Below are 22,701 nucleotides of genomic sequence, written 5' to 3'. Positions count from 1 at the left end.
CTTGATTTTCTTATTAATCCTAGTTTCATGTTCACTACACTAGACATATGACAAAAAGTGTTCACTAAGCATATGAGATTGATAACTAATAGATGTTCATGCTAATTAATTATCTCCCTATTAACAGAAAATCAATTATCATTCATACACAAGGTTCTTTAGCAAGCTAAAATAACTAAATTAACCAACATAGAATTAATCCTACCAAGAATCAAACCATATTACCAATTTCGTATCCCCAAATAGAAGTTTAAAGAATTTAGTTCATAACTAAGGTAAATAACAGCAAACAAATAAGTTCAAGTTGCTTAATCATGTTGACAAAACAAAAGAAATAAGTAGAATGGTGGAATTATGCCTTAATTACTCCCGGAATTAGATTCTAGCTTCCTTGATCGACTTCTAGGGTTCTTCTGGCTTCTTATTCGCAACTAAGCACTTATGAATCGTCCCAGAACTTCTGCCTCTCGATCTGTGGAATTATCTTTAAATAAGCGGTCCGACTCGTCGAGTCAAGTGGTGACTCGACGAGTCCCTCTCACATTCTCCGTGTTGCGATAATTATCTGGGATCCCGAGTCATTATCCTTCTGATTCCTCGACCGGACTCGTCGAGTAGCTATCTGACTCGACGAGTAGAAGCTTCTTTTTCAGTGTTTTCCTTCTTCATTCCACTCTCAATCTTCTAACCGCTTCTCTTGCTTCCTTTTGCTCCCGAGCTTCATCTTTGGACTGAAAAACATAATTTAACACTTTTAAGTATCTTTTGTCCATAATATGCGATAATTTAGCTAATATATGAATAAAAAACTATACTAAATACACACTAAATATGCACATATCAACACCGTAAACAACCTCGAACCATGGGAACCTCCACCCTCTTACTTGTTCCGGCTTCGAACAAACTACACCCCAACTTCCACTTTTGACAACCATCACCACATGATACTTACGCCACCATCGAACCAAGAAGAAATATAAAAAAGAGGAGGATGTGTTTTAAGGATCAATAGGTTAGTAGATAGGTTGGGTAGATAATATTTAAATATAAAACCCATTACAATCATAAACTAATATTGTGGTCATACCCTAATATACTAATATAGAGTATGTCTAATATTCGTGCTATAAAAAAACAACGAAGAAATGAATGGAATTGTGACTTCATAAATTGGTGCGGTTATAATTTTTTGGTGCGGTATTCATCATTAAATGTGGGTATTTTTTTAGGCGGGTTTCTTCATTTTTGGGGGCAGTTATATAACCGCATTATTAAATAGGGGTGTTTTTTTAATGTGATATTTGTTGGTGCGGTTCAATATCCGCATCAATTAATCCTTTTTAACGGCATCAATTAATGATTTTTGTACTAGTGATATGAGAAAATGCAAAACGAGATCGAGGAAGGCGAAGATGTAGATGGGGAACAACGTCTCGCTCGTTCCCTCAGGACGAGATGTGACATGCTCGCAGAGTGAGTAGGGGACCAATCGTTTGGTCTACTTCCAAATGAACGTGCTTCTGTATCTTCCCAATCTCAATCCAAATCTCAATCCCAATTTGATGCATACCAAATACAAAAATACTTACAACAATATAATAACTCCTTGGAGGCATGTATTTCTAACTTCCAACCATCATCATGTTCTAGCTTTCTATTCAATTCCATCACACAAGGAAGTACCTCACAAGGAAATACCTCTCAAGAAAATGTCGAGCCCGAGAGGATGGAAGAAGAAGAAGAATATGATAATGATGGTTGATGTTTTGTGTTATTTTGAACAATGTTAGCTAATTGAATTTGGTATGTAGTTTGGTATGTATAGTAATACTAAACTTGAATTTGAACAATGGTAGTTAGTTATTGTATCACATTTAATATATGTTACAAAATATCTGGATTTGTCAAGAATACATAAATGGTAAATTAATAGGATCTTTAAAAACTTAAGAAAAAAAACTTCTAGCGGCTATCCCAACAACATATCGTCTGTATATAGTTGTTTGTCTTATAGACAACTGATACTGTGTCGACGGCATGTCGTCGCTACAGTTCTTATCTATACCTATGACAAATCGTCGTTGTACTCATTCCGATGACATTTCTTTGCCACATGTATTTAATAAAATTTAATTTTTTTCGAAAATCATTCTCGACACGGATCCTATGCGGACAACTTGTTACCCCTATGCCGACTGACGACTATTTCCACCTATCATGACTAGTCTGTGCCAACTTACCCCCATGCCGACTGACGACTATTTCCACCTATCATGACTAGTCTGTGCCAACTACATGTTGTCGGTTTCGGTATACTCCATCCTATCCTATCCAATGACAATGTCATTGGTATAGGTTCATAAAATGCCGTCGGCAAACATAGGGTGTTAGGTGTTGTAGTGATATGTTCGGGTATATGCCCATGCAAAAAACCCATATCGGCTGTTAAAAGAAAAATATGCCATATTTGTGGTCTTCATTTGCAGAAGTTACATTGTAAAATTATAATTGTAGTGCTTCAGTGCATTAAATTGTTATACGTGAATTGATACTAAAGAAAGTATTCTTTTACATCATGCACGTTTTGGATTTTATGCAAGCCGAATAAATCAGTTTATATATGTTTCTGTTATGAATATCTTTAAATGAATTATGTGCAAGAATGTTTGATGATTTTGTGAATATTGTCATCGTCATATATATACTTATATCAGTATATGCAAACCATTAACTCAACAACGTTACTTACTAACCATAACAACTGCATTTATGCGAACTGGAAAGCCTGAACTATTAACATAAACAAATATATACACATAATCAACAATATTAATAAACAATATTAATATTGCGAGTAAAGGAGCTCGAACCCGGGGTGAGCTCCACTTAATTCGTTTCCCGTTTCCAAAAAAAAAAAAAAAAAAAAAAATCAACAATAAGTAACTAACTAATTAACTACTTCCAAATATTATGCATCCTAGCTGACAGTTAAATTCACGAAGAGCATGCACATTCAAACCCAAATCCCTTTGAGAAGCGCATTTGTGGATGAAGTCTCTCCAAAAGTGTTAAGAAGGTCGGAGCAAGAAGCATCCTGTGTCTCTTCAACCTCGCTCTTCAACTCCAACCCAAGCTCTTCTTCAATGTCGTCGGATGCTGATATCAGCAAAAACTCGCAACCTTCATAGTTTAAAAAGTCAGGAGGATCTGCAGCATGGTAACGTAATTTCCCAAACTGTCCTTGCAGGTGGGCAGGGAACACCGCTCTTTTCTTCTTATTAAGTCCCCTAAACTGTCCTTTCTGGGTCGGATTCTTTATTTGTATAAGGAAAGATGCCTCTTTTTCGATGTTTAAAGCCTCTTGTGGTTCATTTTTCTCTTCTTCCGATGGGAATTCCAGCTTGTAAATCAGATGGGTGTGCATCTTCTTCCCGCTGTGATGCCTTAGTATGCGGTATATGCCTTCCCCTACTGGTCTTGCTGCAGCTTTGTGCCTGTGTCCACTCTTCGCAGTATCATATTCCTCTGTACACCACAAGTGTATGTTTTTATTTTTAAAGTAAGCAGAAGATCATCCACATACATATTAACAAATGTAACATTGATCCAATTTAACCTCCTTTAAGAGCATCCTTGACATCCTCAATCTTGGTGGTCACCAACTCTACGAAGCCCCAAAGCGGCCTGCTGTTCTTGGTTGGATCCGGGAGCTTCTTCTGGCCCATGACAATGAACCGGAGGAGTGAATTCTTCTCTATGTTTACCTCCTAATAGATCAAATGCATGTTTGTTAAGTTAAATTTTAATATCAACTTGAATTAACGACAAAAAGTCGTTTGGTAGCTAAAAGCACACCTGGGAGCCATGGCCACCTTGAGTAGGCGGTGGGTCGTCGTCTTCTTCTTCTTCTTCTTCTTCTTCCTCTTTCTGCTTGACTTGAGTGGACGTCTCGCCGGACTCGGGCCTTAAAACTATGTACATCCGCTGCACATCATCGGAGCTATGTGCTTCTTCCTTATTTACTTTAGGCCTGTAAAAGAAATATATCTCCCCTCTTTCCTGAATGCAGTTGATCGATCGACTGATTAATTAAACACACGTATATACACAAAGAGAATCCCAGTTGCGGTAAGTACCGGTGGCTAGTTTACCTGAATCTCGACCTCCGGTGGGCTTCTGGTGTTTACCTCTTCTCCTTGTCCCATTTCTACTCTCTTCCACAGGAGCGGTGATCAGTGTGCGAATCCAAGACCATTCCCAAATATCTATATTATAGCTTATATAAAATTGGATTACTTTCTTCTTTTAGCTACACGTATCACTCCTCCCACCACGTGTCCCTTTGGTTGTGCTACTTCGTTTTTTGTTATTTTATCACTTTGATGTTTATCATATATGATTTTCATAAAATCCAGTATCGTGGTAAAATTCAATAATAGGTATTTGAGAGTCGTGTTTTTGTGATTTAAGTATAACTTCTTATATAACTTTTTTTACGCAAGCATATACACTCGTTAAATTACACTCCTAAATTACTATTTCCATACGAGGCGATGGAATTTTATATATGTGTATAAAAGATGAAATAATTAGGAAATTATGTTTAACCAGAAAATGCTCATCTCCATTCTCCACTTTGCTAGGACGTATACAAGATTTTATTTACAAAATTAGAATGATTGTTTTTAAAAAGAAAAAAAAAACAAAAAAAAATCCCTACTACATGAACCATTTTTGTAATTCATTTTTACTTATGGATAAAAGCCCACTCGTTAAAATTTGTCGTGGGGGCATTTATATAATTTTTTTTAAATATACACCGTTATATCTCTTTCTAATAAAAATTTCTCTAAAGCGCCACGTGTCCTTCCTATAAGCTCCTTCTGTCCACGTGTCAGTTGCACACATCTCCTCTCAAAACTTTTCCCACCCAATGCACTGTTAACGGAAATCAAAATACAATCACAGTTAAATCAATTTAATTTAAATCATAATCATAATAAATAATATAATTATCAACCCCTACTAATTAGCAACTCAGTTACCATAATCTAGCAGTCTTTTTGAATTTCTAAATCTTTTATCCATTATATCTCCATTATAATAGGAATTATAATAGGAATTAAATAATGTTTGCTATATTATTGTTTATACAAATGGAAGATCTAAAAAGCTTTCTGACCTTCTCATTTTTCAAATTTTGGTTCCTCTGTACGTCTTCTTCTCTGCAACCCTGGTAAATCGTTCTCCTTTATACTTCTTATAAAGCACCTTGTGATTCGACAACCTTTCATTCACATAATATATAATCATCAGGTTAGTGTACAATCATCTTAAAATTCATGTTTTATCTGTTGATTATATATATATATATATATATATATATATATATATATATATATATATATATATATATATATTTGTTTATGTTATGTTCCGAAAGTGTATTGTGATAAACATGTAACGGTTTTGACAAATGCAAACTAATTCATACTTTATCGGTTGATTATCTATGTTTTGTTTTTGTTTATGTTAATTCTGTTTGTTTCTTTTTCATTCTAATTCTTTTATGTACTTCTATTTCATGTATTTAATGTCCGATTCAAACTAATATTTTGAAAATGTATTAAATTTTATAGACATCTTCCATATTCATAATTATATAAATACCATGAAATAACATAAAATTTAGAGATCATTTTCATATGTATTTCTTAGAAGATAGCATAGAACTGTTTATTTTAAAAAAATGCATAAATCAGATTTCAATATATGTATGATATTTTAAATAGAAAGAAATATCAACGTACTATCATTTCAACATATGTCAGTATTTCGTTTATAATAAGTGGAATTATTACTTTTTTCGTATAAAATATAAACAGGTAATTGCTATAATAAACAAATCGACACAAATTCATTGTTGTTTCTTGCATTAGAATAACATGAATATATAATAGAATAATGTTTAGCATAAAATTTCATACAAGGTGTTCAAACATAAAAAAAAATAGTTATATATTGACAGTTTATTATTATTATTATTATTATTATTATTATTATTATTTTCATTTTTTAGCATAATTGATATAACGGTGATTTCATAAATCATACTTTTCTGTTGTAACAGTTTTTTTTAAAACTCTTTTAACATAATGTTTGAATGCAAAACTTAAACTTTCTGTTAAAATTGTATTTAATGTAATCAACATTACAACAATTATGATAAAAAAATGCAATATATATATATATATATATATATATATATATATATATATATATATATATATATATATATATATATATATATATATATATTGTGATTATTTCTTTTACGTTTATAAATCAATTAGGCATCTAAACATTGTATTTTCATTATGAAAACAAATTTACTCCATAAAGGTATTTTGAAGTTAAAGTTGGAAAAAAGTGGTTGCGTTTTGATTTGGATGTGAATTTGGAAAGGTATTTAATTGTTACTTTTAAAGAACAATTACAAATTTTTATTTTGCATGGCTGTATTTTCATATTGTGTGCTAGAAGGTTCAAACATTTGTTACTGATGATTTTTTTTAATGGTTTGTTTGTGCTACATTCATAAAATATTCTGAATTTATGAATTGGATTTTTTTGTTATGGCATCATCTTTTTCGTTCATCAGACATAAAGTTTATCTATGTTGTATGGTATATGTTTGTATTTCCTATTATTTGTTTTTGTTTTTTCATAAACTATAAACAAAAGGGCATATTTTTCCTCTTTGTTCATGTTCAGAAATAATATCAGTGTTATTGCATTTTTTATCATAATTGTGGTAATTGGTGGTTACATTTAATACAAATTTAACATAAAGTTTAAGTTTTTTAATCAAAGTAATATTTATGGCAATGTACTTTTTCCATTATTTCTTTTAAATAGAAAAGGACAATACTGTCTTTTTTTTTACTAATCTTGCACCCTCTCAAATTACAATGATACGATTTTTTGTTTGACTTTGATTACAAACTGGACTTTGTTTTATGTAATAAATCTTTTATTTTGATTATAAATATAAAAATAAAATTATAATATTAATATTAATCTAAACTATATTCACGATTCAACTTTATTTCATATTAATCTTGCCATTGAAGTTTGCAATTACCATGTGAAAAAAGCTACCATGATTTCTTTTAAATAGAAAAGAACAATGTTACCCTTTTTATTAATCTTGCACCTTCTCAAATTACAATCATTTCAAGTAAAAAAAATGAAAATACAACTTTGTAATATAGAAAAACAAAAATATGATGCTATAATACGTAAATAAATGAAAGTAGGTTGCTATTTCTAGCATTTACTAAGTTTATCCAGACATGGGTTAATGGGTAAAAAGAGACTTACATTGATGATTAGAACTAGGCAGTTGAGTTTTTGTACTTTGTCAATACTCTGTATCAAAAACAAAAGAAAACAGGGTGAACAAATTGAAGCACAAATGAATTGGGGGACAAATAGTTGAAGTGAAAATTGGGAATTACCTTAAACAAATCAAACCAAAATGTCACTTATTCGTGAAATTATAGCACTATGTATAACAAAGCTCCTCAATTTTTGTAGTCGAGAAGCCAGGTGTAACATGGCCCCACTGCAAACCGGTTGTGCATATAAGATCATGTCTCCCTGCTTGATTCCATAATATTTTTAAACAATTGTAAACAGCCTCTATGTCATAGTATATATTGGTAGCAAATTAAGCTCACTCTTTCTTTCTGCATATATACTAATGCCAATAAAATAATCAAAGCACTCAGCTTGTATCCAAATGTGTAAAATACCCTTCACAGTAACATATAGGAAGAAAAAACCAAAACGAAATGCCTCTTGAATCTTGGCTTACCTTGCCAGTGGAGGCTCCATACCCCAAATAATCATAACTACAATATAAGCATTAACACAAAATGTTGTTATATAATTAATCATTGGAATTTTTGTAAATTGACTACCCTGTGTAATTATGGAGCAAATCTAAAGTGCCTAATTAACTTGTGGTCCATTAATCTTATTTAGCTTTATTTTTTTAATGTCTACGATATTATTTTTTTTGCAAAATATGTTTATATTCCCAAAACCAACAAGATAAAATATGGATTATATTTGGACATTAAGTTTCTTAGTCAATTTTTCATATTTGAAGGAGATTCAGCAAGTCTTCACCAAATATGGAAGGTAAATTAGTAAAATCAAATTCTTATTTATTTGAAATGTATCAAAACAATACCTTGAACCAAATCGCCTAATATTTAGCAATTTCGAATCCCAATGAGGGAAGAAAATTGTATGGATTAATAGAGGAGGGAAGAAATTACAAGGATTTATGGTGATTGTCGAGAACTCTTGGAATATAAAAGTAATGCAGAGTCAGCATTGATACATGTGAAGCGTGAATTGAATTAGACGGCATATTAATATGATTCCAGTTAAAAAGAAATAAAACAATTAATAGGTATAAGGTAGAACTGAGCCCAAAACCCAAAGCCCACCGATACATGAATCCCTAAAGGCGAGGCCTTGGTGCCTACAAAAAATCGCCGATTCACAGCAAAAATCAATGCCTTCTATACACGACATCGCCTTAGAGGTTGGAGGAATTTCTCTTGTCGCCTTAAGTTGCCTAGTGCCTTAGGCACGATTTCTAAAACACAAATTATAACCTTTTAGATTTAGATCAAGACAAATCTAATTCTTAGGAACACTGTTTGTTCTACTATTTAAATTGTTTGCGATTGTTCATATGGTATGATCATTATTGTTTTTGACAACCCAAAATTTATACATTGTTCAATTATTCAAATCAATCAAGGTTAGACTTATTTTGCCATCTTCTAGCACTATTTTGAGTCAATTTGAGTGTTCTGAGCGTAATACCTTCAAATTAGGGTGTACAAATGGGTCCCACAAGTTCAAACACTTCACAAAATGGCCATACACTCCATCATGAGGAGTGTACGGCCGTACACCCCCCCCCCCCTAGCCGTACACTTTGGACTATATATGAGGGACTTAGCCTCTAATCAACCCTTTTCACCTCCCTCAGCGAAGAACTTGTTTCTGCTCTCAACTATCATCCAATTCTGCACCTAGATCTTCAAGATTGTAAGTATTCTTCCCTTGATCTGTTGATTTTTCCTGTATCTTGTATGAATCACTGATTTCATCCATGAAATCACTCCATTTGGTAGATCTTCAAGTGTTCTTCAGTTTCAACAAGAACACCAAGAACACCTACTAGTTTCTTGGACCCCAAACACCCCAAAAGGCTTCTATATCGTAAGTACTCCTTCCCATGCTTGTTGCTTACTAGATATGCCATTAGAAATCGTCCAAAATCATAAACATCAAGGACTGTACGGTGGTACACACCCCATGTGGCCATACACCCCTTTGTTTGGTGCATATTAGCCTCAAAACTCACATTCTATGCTAAAGCATGTTCAAGAACACTTAGAGGATACAAAATATGGCCTTGAACCACACTTTTGACCATCTTTGCAAGACCATCAAGGGTTTACGGCCGTACAAACCCTTTGTGTGGTCATACAGACCCTTTTAAGGTCCAAAATGGTAACTAACACCCCTTTAAGTTAAGTTATAGCTAAGACACACTTCCTAGATGGTTCCCAAGGCCTTGAGAGACACATTAGCATGTTCCATAGGGATTTTGCCGCCGCACACCCTGACTGCACACACACAAAACTGATGCATTCTTGCCTTACACTCCATTTGTGAGGCTATATACCCCTTATGTGCAATCATATGTGATTGTAACACTTCAAAATAAGTGTTTCCTAGTCCCTAAACTGATTCCCTATCATAATTACTTGAGCTAAACACTTATTATATACATATATGTACCATTATATGCTTATTAGGATGTAACATACACGTTTTGAAATCGTGTTTTTTGTAACATCCCAAAATTTGAGGCTAAAATTTTCATTTTTAAATTAGGTAAATCATAAAATATGTTAACAAAACATTGTCAATATTACATTAGGTTTAAACCACAATGTCCTGTCTCAAAATCATAACATCATAAGTGATGGAAATCAGAGTACAATCCCAGAAGCTCATTGTGGAAATCATGTGTGAATGTGTGATGCGCTGCTACACCGCCGGCTCCTTCCCCTTAGACGAAGAGGCACCTGAAACCAAAACTGAAACTGTAAGCACAAAGCTTAGTGAGTTCCCCCATCATACCACATAGCATATAACATCATCAATATCTTACAACCGGTTACTGCCATCGGTATCTTTCAACCGGTAACGATCATCGATATCTTTCAACCGGTACACGCCATCGATATCTTTCAACCGGTAACTAGGGACTATTTCACCCCTAGCACTAGCATATAATAACAAGATATAATCATACAGTCAGGCATAATTGGGTACTGTCCTACCCTTCGATCCTAAAGACCTATGTCAGGGACAACCAATCCCTTCTACACACATAGCATATCTCACAGGCATATCTCATGACCAAAACATGTAACCATACCAAGATAATTATCACCAAGACAATCATCTACCAAATACCCCTGTTGGTGGGCCGGCATTGTGGCCATAGACCTACCCCTACTGGAAGGTAACTCACCTCTACGTCATGTAGTGTCTGAACTGTCCTCTGCGTGAAGATCGACTCTCCTCGACTCCTCACTCCTTACATGACAACCCTTCTAAGTCAATGAATAAAACATACAACCCTAACCAGGGTCAACCCAAGTCCAGTCAAAGTCAACATTGGTCAAAGTCAACATTCAGTTGACCTGAATCGTTGAGTTGGCCTACCAACTCGTCGAGTCCATGCCCTTCTATCCCGATATAAACCCCGACTCGGTTCGTTGAGTCTAGCAAGAACTCGACGGGTTTTTCCTTCGATAGTAACATCGGGACCATCTTCATTTGACTCGTCGAGTTCATTCTTGAACTCGTCGAGTTCATCTCCCTCATAAGAACTTGTCAAGTCTACGACTCGCCGAGTTGTATGAACAACTCGCCGAGTCCATCTTCAAAGGTTAGGAGATTTCCTTGGACTCGCCGAGTCTACTCAATCCACTCGTCGAGTCCCATGAGGTCCAGGTCCTTTTTCGTGTCTAAACAACCAAGGGACCCCCTTCCTAACAACTAATCCATCCTCAGAAAGGATTTGGTGTTCAATGCTCACTCACTTGTCGAGTTCCAAGAACAACACGCCAAGTCCAACCTTGACCACTACTATACAGTCGATCTAAATGGGATTTAACACACCAAAACTATAGATCTGGCCTCCTAATGTCCATTTTATACATAAAGTTCCAAGCTTGATGCACATGCATGGGGTTTTAGCTCAAAAGTCCATAGAATGTGCTCTACAATGTGCATGGGGCTCTCATGGCCCTAAAGTTGGTACCTTTATGCCATAAGACCCCTCTTAAGGCCCAAATATGAGGTCAATCCCCACTCAACCCCTCATAATCCGAAAATGGCTTAGAAAGCCATAAAAATCCCAATTCCAAAGATGAATAAGCATATAGATAAGTCAAGACAGGGGTATTTACCTTGATGAAGCTGAAAATGGGGTAAGATCTCTGGATCTACAAGTCCCAGCTCGAAATCCCAAGCTTCCTTCTTCCTTCCAAGCTTCACAAACCAACCAAGAACACCAAAATGGCCTTAACACACACAAACGGCTAGGGTTCCGATATGCAGCTTTAGGGGAGTGTTAGGGACAAGGGAGGCTGAGTTAAGGTGTTTATATAGGGTGCAAACCCTCAGATTTAGGGTTTCACTCTCCCAGCACCTACTTGCCGAGTTAGTCACCCGAATCGTCGAGTAGGTCACTTAAAATGTGCGCGGGGTCACGATCCTACTCAACGAGTTGATCCTCCAACTCATCGAGTCCAGAGAAAAAACACAAACTACTTGAATAAAAAGGCATACCAAGAATCAAGTGTTACATTTTTGCAATAAATAATATTATTGAATATTATATGATATTGAGTATTGAGTTCTAACAGATAGTTTTTACTAGAAATAAAGTAAAACTATGTTTAGAATCATTCAGAAAATATTTGAAGTCTTATGAGATTCCAAGTTAATATTGAAATTTAACGAAAATATAAAATTTTAAATAAGTAAAGCTTATTATTAAAAGTTGTAGAGAATCCTGTTAGAACCATTTAGGCGAAAACATCATCGAAATCCGAGTTATAACGAAAAAGTTATGACTATTTGAAGTTTCGAGACAGAACCAGCATGACGTCGAATGATGTAAAAAGTGAGTTTTTGATAAACTACTTTTTAGCCTATATGATTTAAATGAAAATCATAATATTCGTTAAACCGAGAATTTCCATAAAAAGAACGTCAAAATCTGACTTCATATGAGGAAGTTATGATTTTGACAAATTTCGGTATAACAGTAGACAGCTAAAAACTCGAAATAAAGATCGAGTGAGTTTTAGCCGACACAACTTAAACAAGAATCGAAGATCTCATCGATTGTAGTTCAACGGTAAAAAGACAGAAGAAAACGGACGTGAGATGAATAAGTTATGAATTTTTAACTGAGTTTTTCTGTCCCGGCTCGTTAAAAATATGATATTAAAAATGAAATCAAAAATAGCCGATGGAGTCTAAACAAAAGTTGTAAAATATAATCTCACCTACGCGTGGATATAGAGTATTATATTGCAATTATGAATGAAAAATGAAATATGTTGCTATTATAAATCAAAATAATCCCTAAATAAATAATTTGTGGTTATTACTTTGTTAACATAAAGTGTGTTGCTATTATGGATAAAAAAAATAAGTACTATACCTATATTTGTTGAAAATTAAAGTAAGTCGCTATTATGGAATATGGGTTTTGTATGTTTCTATAATGAATAAAGAATGTTGATATATATTATTTGTTTGCTAATTATATATGTTTGTTTTTAGGTTAAAGAGCTACGAACTAATGAACCCAACTTGAAAATAAAGAGAGGGAAAGAGTTTTGATGTAACAAAAACAAGAAATAATGGAACAACAATTGGCTCAACTAATGAGACAATTGGTCCGTAGCAATTTCGTAGGAAATAGGATATGTTCCATAGGAAAAAAACATCCTTGTTGGAACTTCATTGGAAATTTCCTACTTGTTTCCTACTAAATACCAACAGAATTGTAGGTAACCATCCAATTGCTTGTAGGTAACCATCCAATTTTCTAATGGGTCATTTTACAAATTTAAGAAAATTTGGGTTATTTTTGTTAAGAAACTGTTTCATACAAAAAAAATCAGATTGGATTGAATCCGACTTTATGCACTACTTTTATTGCTGACAGTCCGAAGGGCAAGCCTAGAAATCGATGGACCCATTAAGGAAGAAGATTCTTACAGTTTATGATATGATACCCATAAAGATTGTTTTCTCTTATTCCTGTAAGATACAAAGTACAAGTACGAAGGAATGCCATATATATGAGATGGACATCTGCCATGAACAAAAAGAGAGAATTACAAATGCTAATAGTTACTACTACAAATAATATAAAGCAAAGATATGCGGATGGGTTTTAAACTTTTAATCAATCAATTGTCCCTCTCATCTAACTGTTGAATCTTGTTAGCAACGTCTTCCATTTCTGGCCTTTTCTCCACATCCACCTCGCAACATTCCAACCCGATCTTGATAAGCTTCACCATCTGTCCCTGAGCATTGTCTATATCCTTCATGTCCTTGTCAAACACCTCCTCCACCGCTTCCCCCTGTATGGACTCCACCCACTTACCCAACTCGCTCCCATACTTACTTGGTTGCCCTTGTGCCAAACTGTTTGCAGGCAACTTCCCTGTCATTGTCTCGAGTATCAATATCCCTAAGCTCCAAACATCCAACTTCTTGCTGATGCGACCATCTTTAATGTATTCAGGTGCCTTATAAGCCACCATCATGTTCTGTGCATGTTCCACGTTTACCACAGGAAGCAACGTGTAATCCATCAAGAGAGGTTGCATGGAATTGTCAACGAGTACGTTGGAAGATTTGAGGTTCCCATGAGGTACTAATAGGTTAGGTAATTCTGTGTACAAATAAGCCATACCCTTTGCAACTCCTTTTATAATCTTTAAGCGCGTTGGCCAGTTAAGTTCAAGCTTTTCGGTTGTATGTTTTCCTAATGAAACATGATCGTGAATTAATATAGTATTAGCTATCATCAATTCATCATCATCGTCATGTTATTAATTAAAATGAATTACAGATACATACCGTGAAGCTGCCTTTGTAGGCTGCCATTATGTACGAAGTTAAAAACCAAAAGCTTCTCTTCTTTACGATAATAGTATGCTGTTAGAGGAAGCAAGTTAGGGTGTGACAACCTCCCAAGCGTCCTCATATGCTCATGGAACTCCTCCTTCCCGCAGTTGCTCATCTGTCTGAATCTTTTCACAACCAGAGCTTGTCCATCCATCATCACCGCCTTGTAAGCTGACCCAAAGCTTCCATAACCAAGAACCTCTGCGGATGCTCTAAGCAGGTCGTTTAGGTCAAACCTCGGCCCATCTTCCTTCAAGAATGTCAATTTCCCTTGTGCACCCACTATCGATGGAGGCTTCTTAGAATCTAATTGTTGTTCAGTCAGGATAACAGATCCCCCTGGACTTGTACATGTTGAAAATGAAGATCCTTCGCTGTAGTCTCTCATGTGATCTATTCGGCTCTTACCCAGAAGGTACAACATGAAAAGTGTTGCAATTGCTGTTATTGCTAGCAAAGCTGATATTATCATAACTATGACTGTTAACATGGACATCTTCTTATGGGTTTCATCTGTTGACGAATAAGGATTATAGGAAGCTCCAGTTTCATCACATACTGAACTTATCGGTGGCCCACATAATCCATCATTTCCTACATTAGTTCAGATATATGTAATACTAGAAGAACTCAATAGATATAAATTAAGCAAGCATGGTAATTAAAGTATTTGATATACCTGTGAAAGAGGAGGCATCAGTAATCTCGTCAAGAAAAGGTGGGATAGGACCCTGTAAATGATTGTTAGAAGCGTTGAATATGATGAGAGTGTGAGGGAAATCTGGGATGGGACCCATGAATTGGTTATTCTCTATCCTCAACTCTGTAAGACTCGTAGAAGATGCCAATGATCTGGGTATATCACCGGTAAATTCATTGTATGCCAAGTGCACTTTCTTTAAAGAAGACATACCCACAAAGGCATCATCATCAATGTCTCCAGAAAACTTATTTGTGCATATATACAACGCCTTCAATGATCTTAGCTTCCTAAATTCTGGAAACGGCCCTTGAAAGTTGTTGTTCATCAAACTCAACGACCTCAATTGCCCCAACTGTTGAAGTGAATCCACGTTAATTTCCCCCGATAGTTTCATATTATCAAGTTGGATCCCCCATACATTGCCGTTGTTGCAAATCACCCCAGTCCAAGATGTTCTTGGTGATCCTGATCCTACTTGGGGACATGGACATCTTGGTGGATTGTTCCAATTCCCTAGCACCATGTCTCCATTCTCTAATGAACTCTTAAATTCCAATAGTGCATTTTTTTCCCTCTCTTCTTCTTCTGGTGACAATGATTCACATCTTATAACCAGGAGGTAAACAAGAGATACAAGGATGACAACATTTTGTAGATGACGATTCAACCTATCGCCAATCCTTATTGAATTCGTTGTATTGGGTGATGGTGATGGTGATGGCGATGGCGATGGCGATGGTGGGGGAAGCACAAATTGGACCATGAGATTATCTCCACCTCCTTCTCTATCTCCCTACTTGGCCAACAACAGCTACACACAGTTCTGAACGATTGCATATGATGGTACGTAGTTTTAAGTTGTATTCTCAGCGGTTTCCTGGCACGATCAATTGTCTGATTATATAATCAACAACTCCTTTTCTTTTTCTTTTCTTTTCCTTTTCTTTTCCTTTTTCTTCTTTTTGTTTTTGGACTTCTTCCTTGAGTTTGGGAGAGTGAACGAGGTTGGGGGTCAGCTGTTGAAAGAGAAAAGTTTGCATGTCTTTTGCCAAAAATACCGCGTAAGGGAGACTTGGTACTTGCAACCTAAATAAAAACTTCTAAGTATAGGGTGATTAATATATGGTTAACATTTTTTTGAAGGACAAGCTTGTTTCAACTAAAGTAATTATATGGTTAATATATGGTTAACATTTTTTTTTGAAGGATAATGCAACAATATTATTTATATCTACGTTTCAAGCAGGCCGGTTCAAAGATATAGTACGTCGAGGGTGAATAGAAAAAATGGGTCTTTAAAGCCGTAAATATAATAAAAATTAAATTGAAAATGGAAACACCGTTATAAAATTCATTATTAATATTAAAAAAAAAAAAACAAATATCGTTAAAACATTACAAAAACAATTGATTAAAAAATATATATATTTTTAATAACATTTTTGGATAAGCTAGTTTTTTTTTTATATAATTATACAATATACTTTAGGAATTTTAGGCCCTTCAGAGACATGGATAGAGACATGGGTCCTGGACGACTGTCTGGGTTGCCAACCATCAAGATCGGGCCTAATCCACAGTCATGAATTTATGTCATAAAAGATCCATTTCAATATCCACCAGAAAGATATATGGTTATTGAATATTCATATATTAATAAAATAATAGTTTTGTTTGTATATATATCATTTTCCTAAAATTCCATATTTAATGTTTGTTGCATGTCAATATATATCACTTTCCTAAAATTCCATATTTAATGTTTGTTGCATGTCAATATAAGAGAGTTTTTTTTAAGATTCTGTCACGTGTTAATATATTTAATGCAGTCTTTTAATATGAAATCTTTTAATTTAATAAGACACTGAAATTCCATTATATCTTTCAAATTTATATAATCCTAACATATTAGGCATATAATTAGTTCACATATAATATAATATCAAATTTAAAAAATTAAACGTTAATATAAGTTCGTCTTCCTTTTTTAAACCACTTCATATTTTATGTGTAACAATATCACATAAATGAGGAGATTTTGATTTCCACTCTATTTTTTTATCCCGTTAATTAAAGTTATTTTTATTTCTACGATAATATAGACTATCAAACATTGAATTTCTTCAGTAATTCTTCATCTTAAGTTGTATTCTTTTCAATCAACAATAAGTTCTGCAAGTGATTCATAAACATAGTTACATGCCTTAATAAACTAGTTAACTATAAACAAATTGATTATAACAATAAAATCAATATCATTACAAAATGAAAATAAAATGGAGCACAAAAATTAACGGAACTCAAAAAAAAATTAAACAGTAGATATGTTTTCTATCAATTGAACAACTACATCAACTAATTAAATATTTTGGGTAATATATTTTCAAACATTTCGGCGTCTTATTCCAAAATCACAAACTTTAGAAGATAATTGAACCTATAATAACTAATAACTAAAAAAGGACCCATGCGAAGGTTTTTTTTTTCAGATTTGTTTGTTTGCAATCTATGGGGTTTTTTTTTTTTTTTTTGCATACAGGTTATTGTTCATTATATATAAGAAATTTGTACTTTCTTCCAGTATATTAAAAGCTGATAAAGAGCATATGCAAAAATCTTGTGTAAAATAATAACTACATCATTTCTAATCTACACCATAAGCACAAACCATTCTTCTCGATGGTGCACGTGCATTGTATTTTGCCCTTTCTAAAAATCGGATCCTTGTTTCCATCCTCACCACAGGATCTGGAGCATCCCATTGTTGACACATTATCTAAGGTAGACTTGTATTATGTATTCTGTGAAAGAGCCATTTAGTCGTGTACGTCTCCTCTCTTTCTTCTTTAACTGAAATTGAATAAAAGGAGTTAAATGCACGAAATGGCAAGGAATTAAGCACAAAACTAATTAAGTAATTTAAAATATACGTCAGATGTTCAAAAAAGAATAAAAAAAATATATGATGGTTATTTTATTCATGTACTCTACTTTAAAGCTATTGTACATTCATTACATGTGCTATTGCCAGAAAATGTCATCGTTGAATTTGTTAGTTAAAACGATATTTAGTTGTCCAATATACGAATCCAACAACAGGAGCTTCTTTAATGTAACAAATGCAAATGATTACCACTTCTATTATTTTCAGGAACCTTGGAAAGCAAAATTAAAATAAAACAACACTATTTTATAAGCTTGTTCAGTAGCTGCGGTCAATATAAAGTGTTAATGGCAACAATACCCATAAAATTCAAAAGAATTGATGACTATAAAAAACTGATTTATGATTTTGTCTCTCTTCCAAAATTAGTACGGTGGAAAGAAAATTCAAATTAATTTGATGCTAAAAAACAAAATGCTTTCTCATTCTTATTTGGCTGCCAAAATCGATGAGTAAACAAAAGAATAAAAGCATACTGCTTTTATGAAGAAAAAAAAATAAAAGAAAATATATATATATAAAAGTATTATTTTCTCATTATATGGAGTCTTAAAGAATTTATCCATCTCACCTGCTCATACTTAACCCCACATTAAAAACACTTTACTTTCACCCCTTTTGCATAAACAAATTGCCATTACTATCAAAATTAGCAGTTTATAATTTCAAGAGCTTTATGTAAACTCCAAATACCCGAAGATTCATTCTACCGCTTCATGATAACAATTTTTAAATTAAAATGCATTAATGAAAAAAAAAAACAAAAAACATACATACAGATTTGCTGAAAAACCACCATAAACATTTTGAGGGATGTAGTTCGGATGAGGCCCAACATAATGAAGAATAATGGACCTGCACATGTATAAGAAAACGGTGTTTGTTTAGTGTTAATTTAAACCTTTGAAACATGTTTGGATTTAAGATATTAAACGATATATATTAAAGAATAAAAAAATACCATCTAGTTCATATTTTTCAACATCTTTGACAGCTTTTAAAGCAGTTGACATTTTTGCAAAAAGAACAAATCCAAACTTCTGTTTGCCGACTGCCATTGCAGGTGACATTGCAACTGTTGTCACTTTTCTATGGCATTGAAATAATGCCCTAAGATGCTCTATTGATGTGTTCTCAAGAATCTTGTTCACATAAAATGCCTTCACCTATGAAAAAACAAAAAATATTGTTATTTTCACATTTTAATGTATTAAATTTATATGAAACAAACAAAAGTTTGCAATAATAAACGTATGTGTTTCTAAAACCCAATTCAAAGATGCTGGGTTTTGGTCAAAAGTAAAAAATCTTAACATGTCAAAAGTCAGAATGGACGGACATCACTTTTCCCATACAGAACTTAACAATAAGAACAAATGGCAGAATAGATGAGTATAGCTGTTTAATCTTTATTCATTAAAGTTTACCTGAACAACAACAAAATGATGAGGTGTTAAATAGCATGGTCCTAATACACTTAATCCAAACAACACCTAAAGAGGGAAAAAAAAAAAAGATGAACAGCTTAGTGGTGTATTTGAGATCTTGAATTTGTAGTCAAAAGATAATCTAGATGAGAATGAAATCATATCAACAGTGTAAATTCCAATTTTATGCAGTTTTAAAAGCAGTTGTTATTGAATGAAGCTATTGCAATGGATGATAGAATAGAACTAATCTTACGAGTTCTTCAAGCACTTGATGTGCATCCTCAAATCTGCCAAGTTTGAACAACGAAAAAAATCCAATCCGTCTTTAACCCAGTACCTTTTTACGTCACCAACATCTAAAAACAACACCAGCTGAAGGAAATATATAGGATGCTAAACACTTGACAAATTTATTACAGAAAAAGAAATCAAATGTATTTTTTTACTCACTCTCCTGATTTCTGAACAGAAGAATTAACCATAGCCACAATTGGACTTCAAACTCTCTCCTACGATTTTCATAAGAAAATGGAACACAAATTAGAAAACCAAAATATTTCCTATGAGCGCTGAGAAAGAAAAGACTTATTTCAATCAAAATCTTGAGAACATTGAGAAATTGGGCAAGGATATTATGAATATCCACTAGTTTTACACATTAGGTCAATGGGCTGCTCCCTACATTATCTTCTAGATATACGTTCTGTAAATGGCTATAAAAGCCGATTGATACCAACAGCAATAATATACAAGATTATACCCTTCAATATCTTTATATGGTATCAGAGCATCTCATAGCTCCGCCGAGATCTTGATCCTCATCCTTCCCGTGGTTCTGTGTTCCAATCACTGCAAAATCCATGGCAAGTGACACTATTATCCCCATCACCGCAACAACCCATTTTCCAATCAAACTTACCGCCTCAAACTTTCCGGTCTGGCGTAAACAAATCCAATCCACCCTAATTGGATTCAATCTTCATACGTTCATAGATGGATCACTCCCCATACCTAAGCAATTTCTTAACACCAAAACAGGGGAAGCGAATCCTGCTTTTCTGCCCTGGTATCGTCAAGATCAGATCATTCTAAGCGCTATTCTTGGTAGTTGCTCCGAAACTATTCAGGAGCCTCACATCAGTCCTCCCAGCCACATCAGTCCTCCACCTGGCTGTTTGATACAAGAGTCTCACATCATGTTACCTCAGACCGCTCAACCCTTCATTTTGTTTCTGAATATGGGGGTCCTGACGAAATCATCCTTGGTGACGGTAAGGGCCTCTCCATTTCCCATATTGGACAAACATCTCTTTCTACTTCATCTCGCTCTCTCTCTCTTTACCTAATGTTCTGTGTGTTCCTCATTTAAGTAAAAAATTGATTTCAGTTGCCAAGCTTTGCAAATCTAATAATGTTTCTGTGGAATTCTTTCCCACACATTTTTTTGTCAAGGATCTGCGCACGGGGGCGCTTCTTATGCGGGGGGAGAACGACCGTGATATCTATCATGCTGCCTTGAAAACACTACCTCAAATCAACATCACTACCAAATCCTCTCTGCTCGATTTACATCACACTTTGGGCCATCCTTCTGTTACAATTTTGAAGTCAATTATTCATCAACTAGGACCTTGTTCTAAGTCGTTGTCTTTTTTAGATTTTCACTGTGACTCTTGCTCAGTTAATAAAAGTCACAAAACACCATTTGGACCAACTTCTTTTACAGCCACCAAGCCTCTGCAACTTGTTTACACGGATGTATGGGGTCCTACAAAAACATCTATTGATGGATTTTCTTATTACATTATTTTTGTTGACTTTTATTCTAAGTATGTTTGGTTGTATCCCATAAAGAAAAAGTCTGATGTTGCTCAATTTTTTCCTACATTTAAAACCTTGGTCGAAAAGTATTTCCAAGCACCACTTATATCTATTTTTTCTGATAATGGTGGCGAATATCAAAGTCTCATTCCCGTATTTCAATCTATGGGTGTCTCGCATTTCACCACTCCCCCTCATACCCCTTAGCAGAATGGTACTACTGAAAGGCGTCACCGACATATTGTGGAAACTGGCCTAGCCTTACTCCACTATGCAGGCCTTCCACTTACCTATTGGTCACATGCATTTCAGACTGCTGTTTACCTGATTAATCGCCTCCCTACATCGGTCCTTAACAATAAAACCCCGTTTGAACTTATGCACAACAAACCTCCACTTTACCACAAATTACAACCATTTGGATGCTTATGTTATCCTTGGCTTCGTCCCTATTCCACCTCCAAACTTCAACCTAGATCTACCAAATGCCTATTTCTTGGCTACTCTCCATCCAAATCTGCTTACAAATGCCTTGATCTCTCTACGAACCGTGTTTTTCACTCCAGGCATGTGCAATTCATAAAGACTCAGTTTCCATATCAAACTACTAACTATTCCACAACCCTACCTACTGTTGGTGACTTCCTAAATACACCTACACCTCCTTCTATTCCACCCTCCAGCCCACCAACCATGTCACAGTCTACCTCTACTACAGCTATCTCTCAATTACCACCCTTAACTACTCTGCAAGCCTTAATTCCTACCACAGAAACATTCACTCTCCCAACCCCACTTCACACATACTCCAGGAGATCACAACCACAGGACCAACCCCACCCTTCTACTATGACCTCCCCTTTAGTCCATCAAATACCTTTGCCTCCTCCCTCCCCTTCCCCTACTTCCCCGACCCAACAACCTACTAACCTTCCAAGCCCAGTGCGTTCACCAACATCATCCACCCTTGCTTCCGCTCCATCCTCTCCTTCCACCCCATCCACCTCTCCTACTCCTCCCAATATCCACCTACCACCTCGTACTAGAAAACGCAATCCTAAGTACTTTAGTGATAAGTTTGTTAACACATCCACCCTTCATCCTCTACCTAATCCTCTTGAACCAACCACCCATGCTCAAGCACTTAAGGATCCAAAATGGCAAAAAGCTATGGATGACGAGTTTAATGCTTTACTTCATAATGGAACTTGGGAGCTCATTCCTTCATCAGGACACAAACCCATTGGTTGTAAATGGGTCTTTCGTATCAAAAGAAATCCTGATGGTTCCATTGCTAAATACAAGGCTCGCCTTGTAGCCAAAGGTTTTCTCCAACAACATGGTGTTAATTACTTTGACACTTTTAGCCCTGTTACAAAACCTGTTACTATCCGTACGGTTCTTTCTATTGCTCTCTCCATGAATTGGCCTCTCAAACAACTTGATGTCAACAACGCGTTTCTTCAAGGTAC

The 22,701-nt window shown here is 34.9% G+C and overlaps 1 protein-coding gene, 1 long non-coding RNA gene and 1 pseudogene across 10 annotated transcripts; all 3 read right to left on the bottom strand.

The window, feature by feature from the left end:
• Positions 1–2,947: 2,947 nt before the first annotated feature.
• Positions 2,948–4,253, bottom strand: LOC145100481 (uncharacterized). Of its 2 annotated transcripts, none has more exons than XM_079037741.1 (4): positions 4,155–4,241; positions 3,859–4,033; positions 3,620–3,770; positions 2,948–3,528 (listed from the first exon to the last, which is right to left on the bottom strand). In XM_079037741.1, exons 2-4 carry the CDS (start codon positions 3,982–3,984, stop codon positions 3,017–3,019), a joined length of 789 nt encoding a protein of 262 aa, XP_078893867.1. In that variant the 5' UTR covers positions 3,985–4,033; positions 4,155–4,241; the 3' UTR covers positions 2,948–3,016. The 2 variants fall into 2 exon arrangements, with proteins under 2 accessions (XP_078893867.1, XP_078893866.1); XM_079037740.1 differs by having other exon boundaries at positions 2,949–3,528; positions 3,859–4,062; positions 4,155–4,253.
• Positions 4,254–13,434: 9,181 nt separating this feature from the next.
• LOC145099077 (pollen receptor-like kinase 1 pseudogene) lies at positions 13,435–15,797 on the bottom strand (annotated as a pseudogene). The gene is made up of 3 exons (XR_013704600.1): positions 15,011–15,797; positions 14,284–14,925; positions 13,435–14,188 (listed from the first exon to the last, which is right to left on the bottom strand). The product of XR_013704600.1 is annotated as a pollen receptor-like kinase 1 pseudogene (transcript).
• A 1,787-nt stretch (positions 15,798–17,584) lies between these two features.
• LOC145103071 (uncharacterized) lies at positions 17,585–20,590 on the bottom strand. 7 transcript variants are annotated; one of them, XR_013706346.1, is made up of 8 exons: positions 20,328–20,590; positions 20,169–20,257; positions 19,859–19,917; positions 19,662–19,764; positions 19,406–19,471; positions 18,940–19,144; positions 18,756–18,833; positions 17,585–17,884 (listed from the first exon to the last, which is right to left on the bottom strand). It is a non-coding gene; the product is annotated as an uncharacterized LOC145103071 (long non-coding RNA). The 7 variants fall into 7 exon arrangements; XR_013706348.1 differs by having other exon boundaries at positions 19,662–19,780; positions 20,169–20,590; XR_013706343.1 differs by having other exon boundaries at positions 20,169–20,590.
• Positions 20,591–22,701: the final 2,111 nt, after the last annotated feature.

Source organism: Lactuca serriola, chromosome 4, assembly GCF_051521515.1.
Source record: "Lactuca serriola cultivar US96UC23 chromosome 4, Lser_US96UC23_V15, whole genome shotgun sequence".
NCBI lineage: Eukaryota > Viridiplantae > Streptophyta > Magnoliopsida > Asterales > Asteraceae > Lactuca > Lactuca serriola.
Note: the sequence above shows the minus strand (reverse complement) of the source record. Positions and strands in the feature narration are given on the sequence as shown.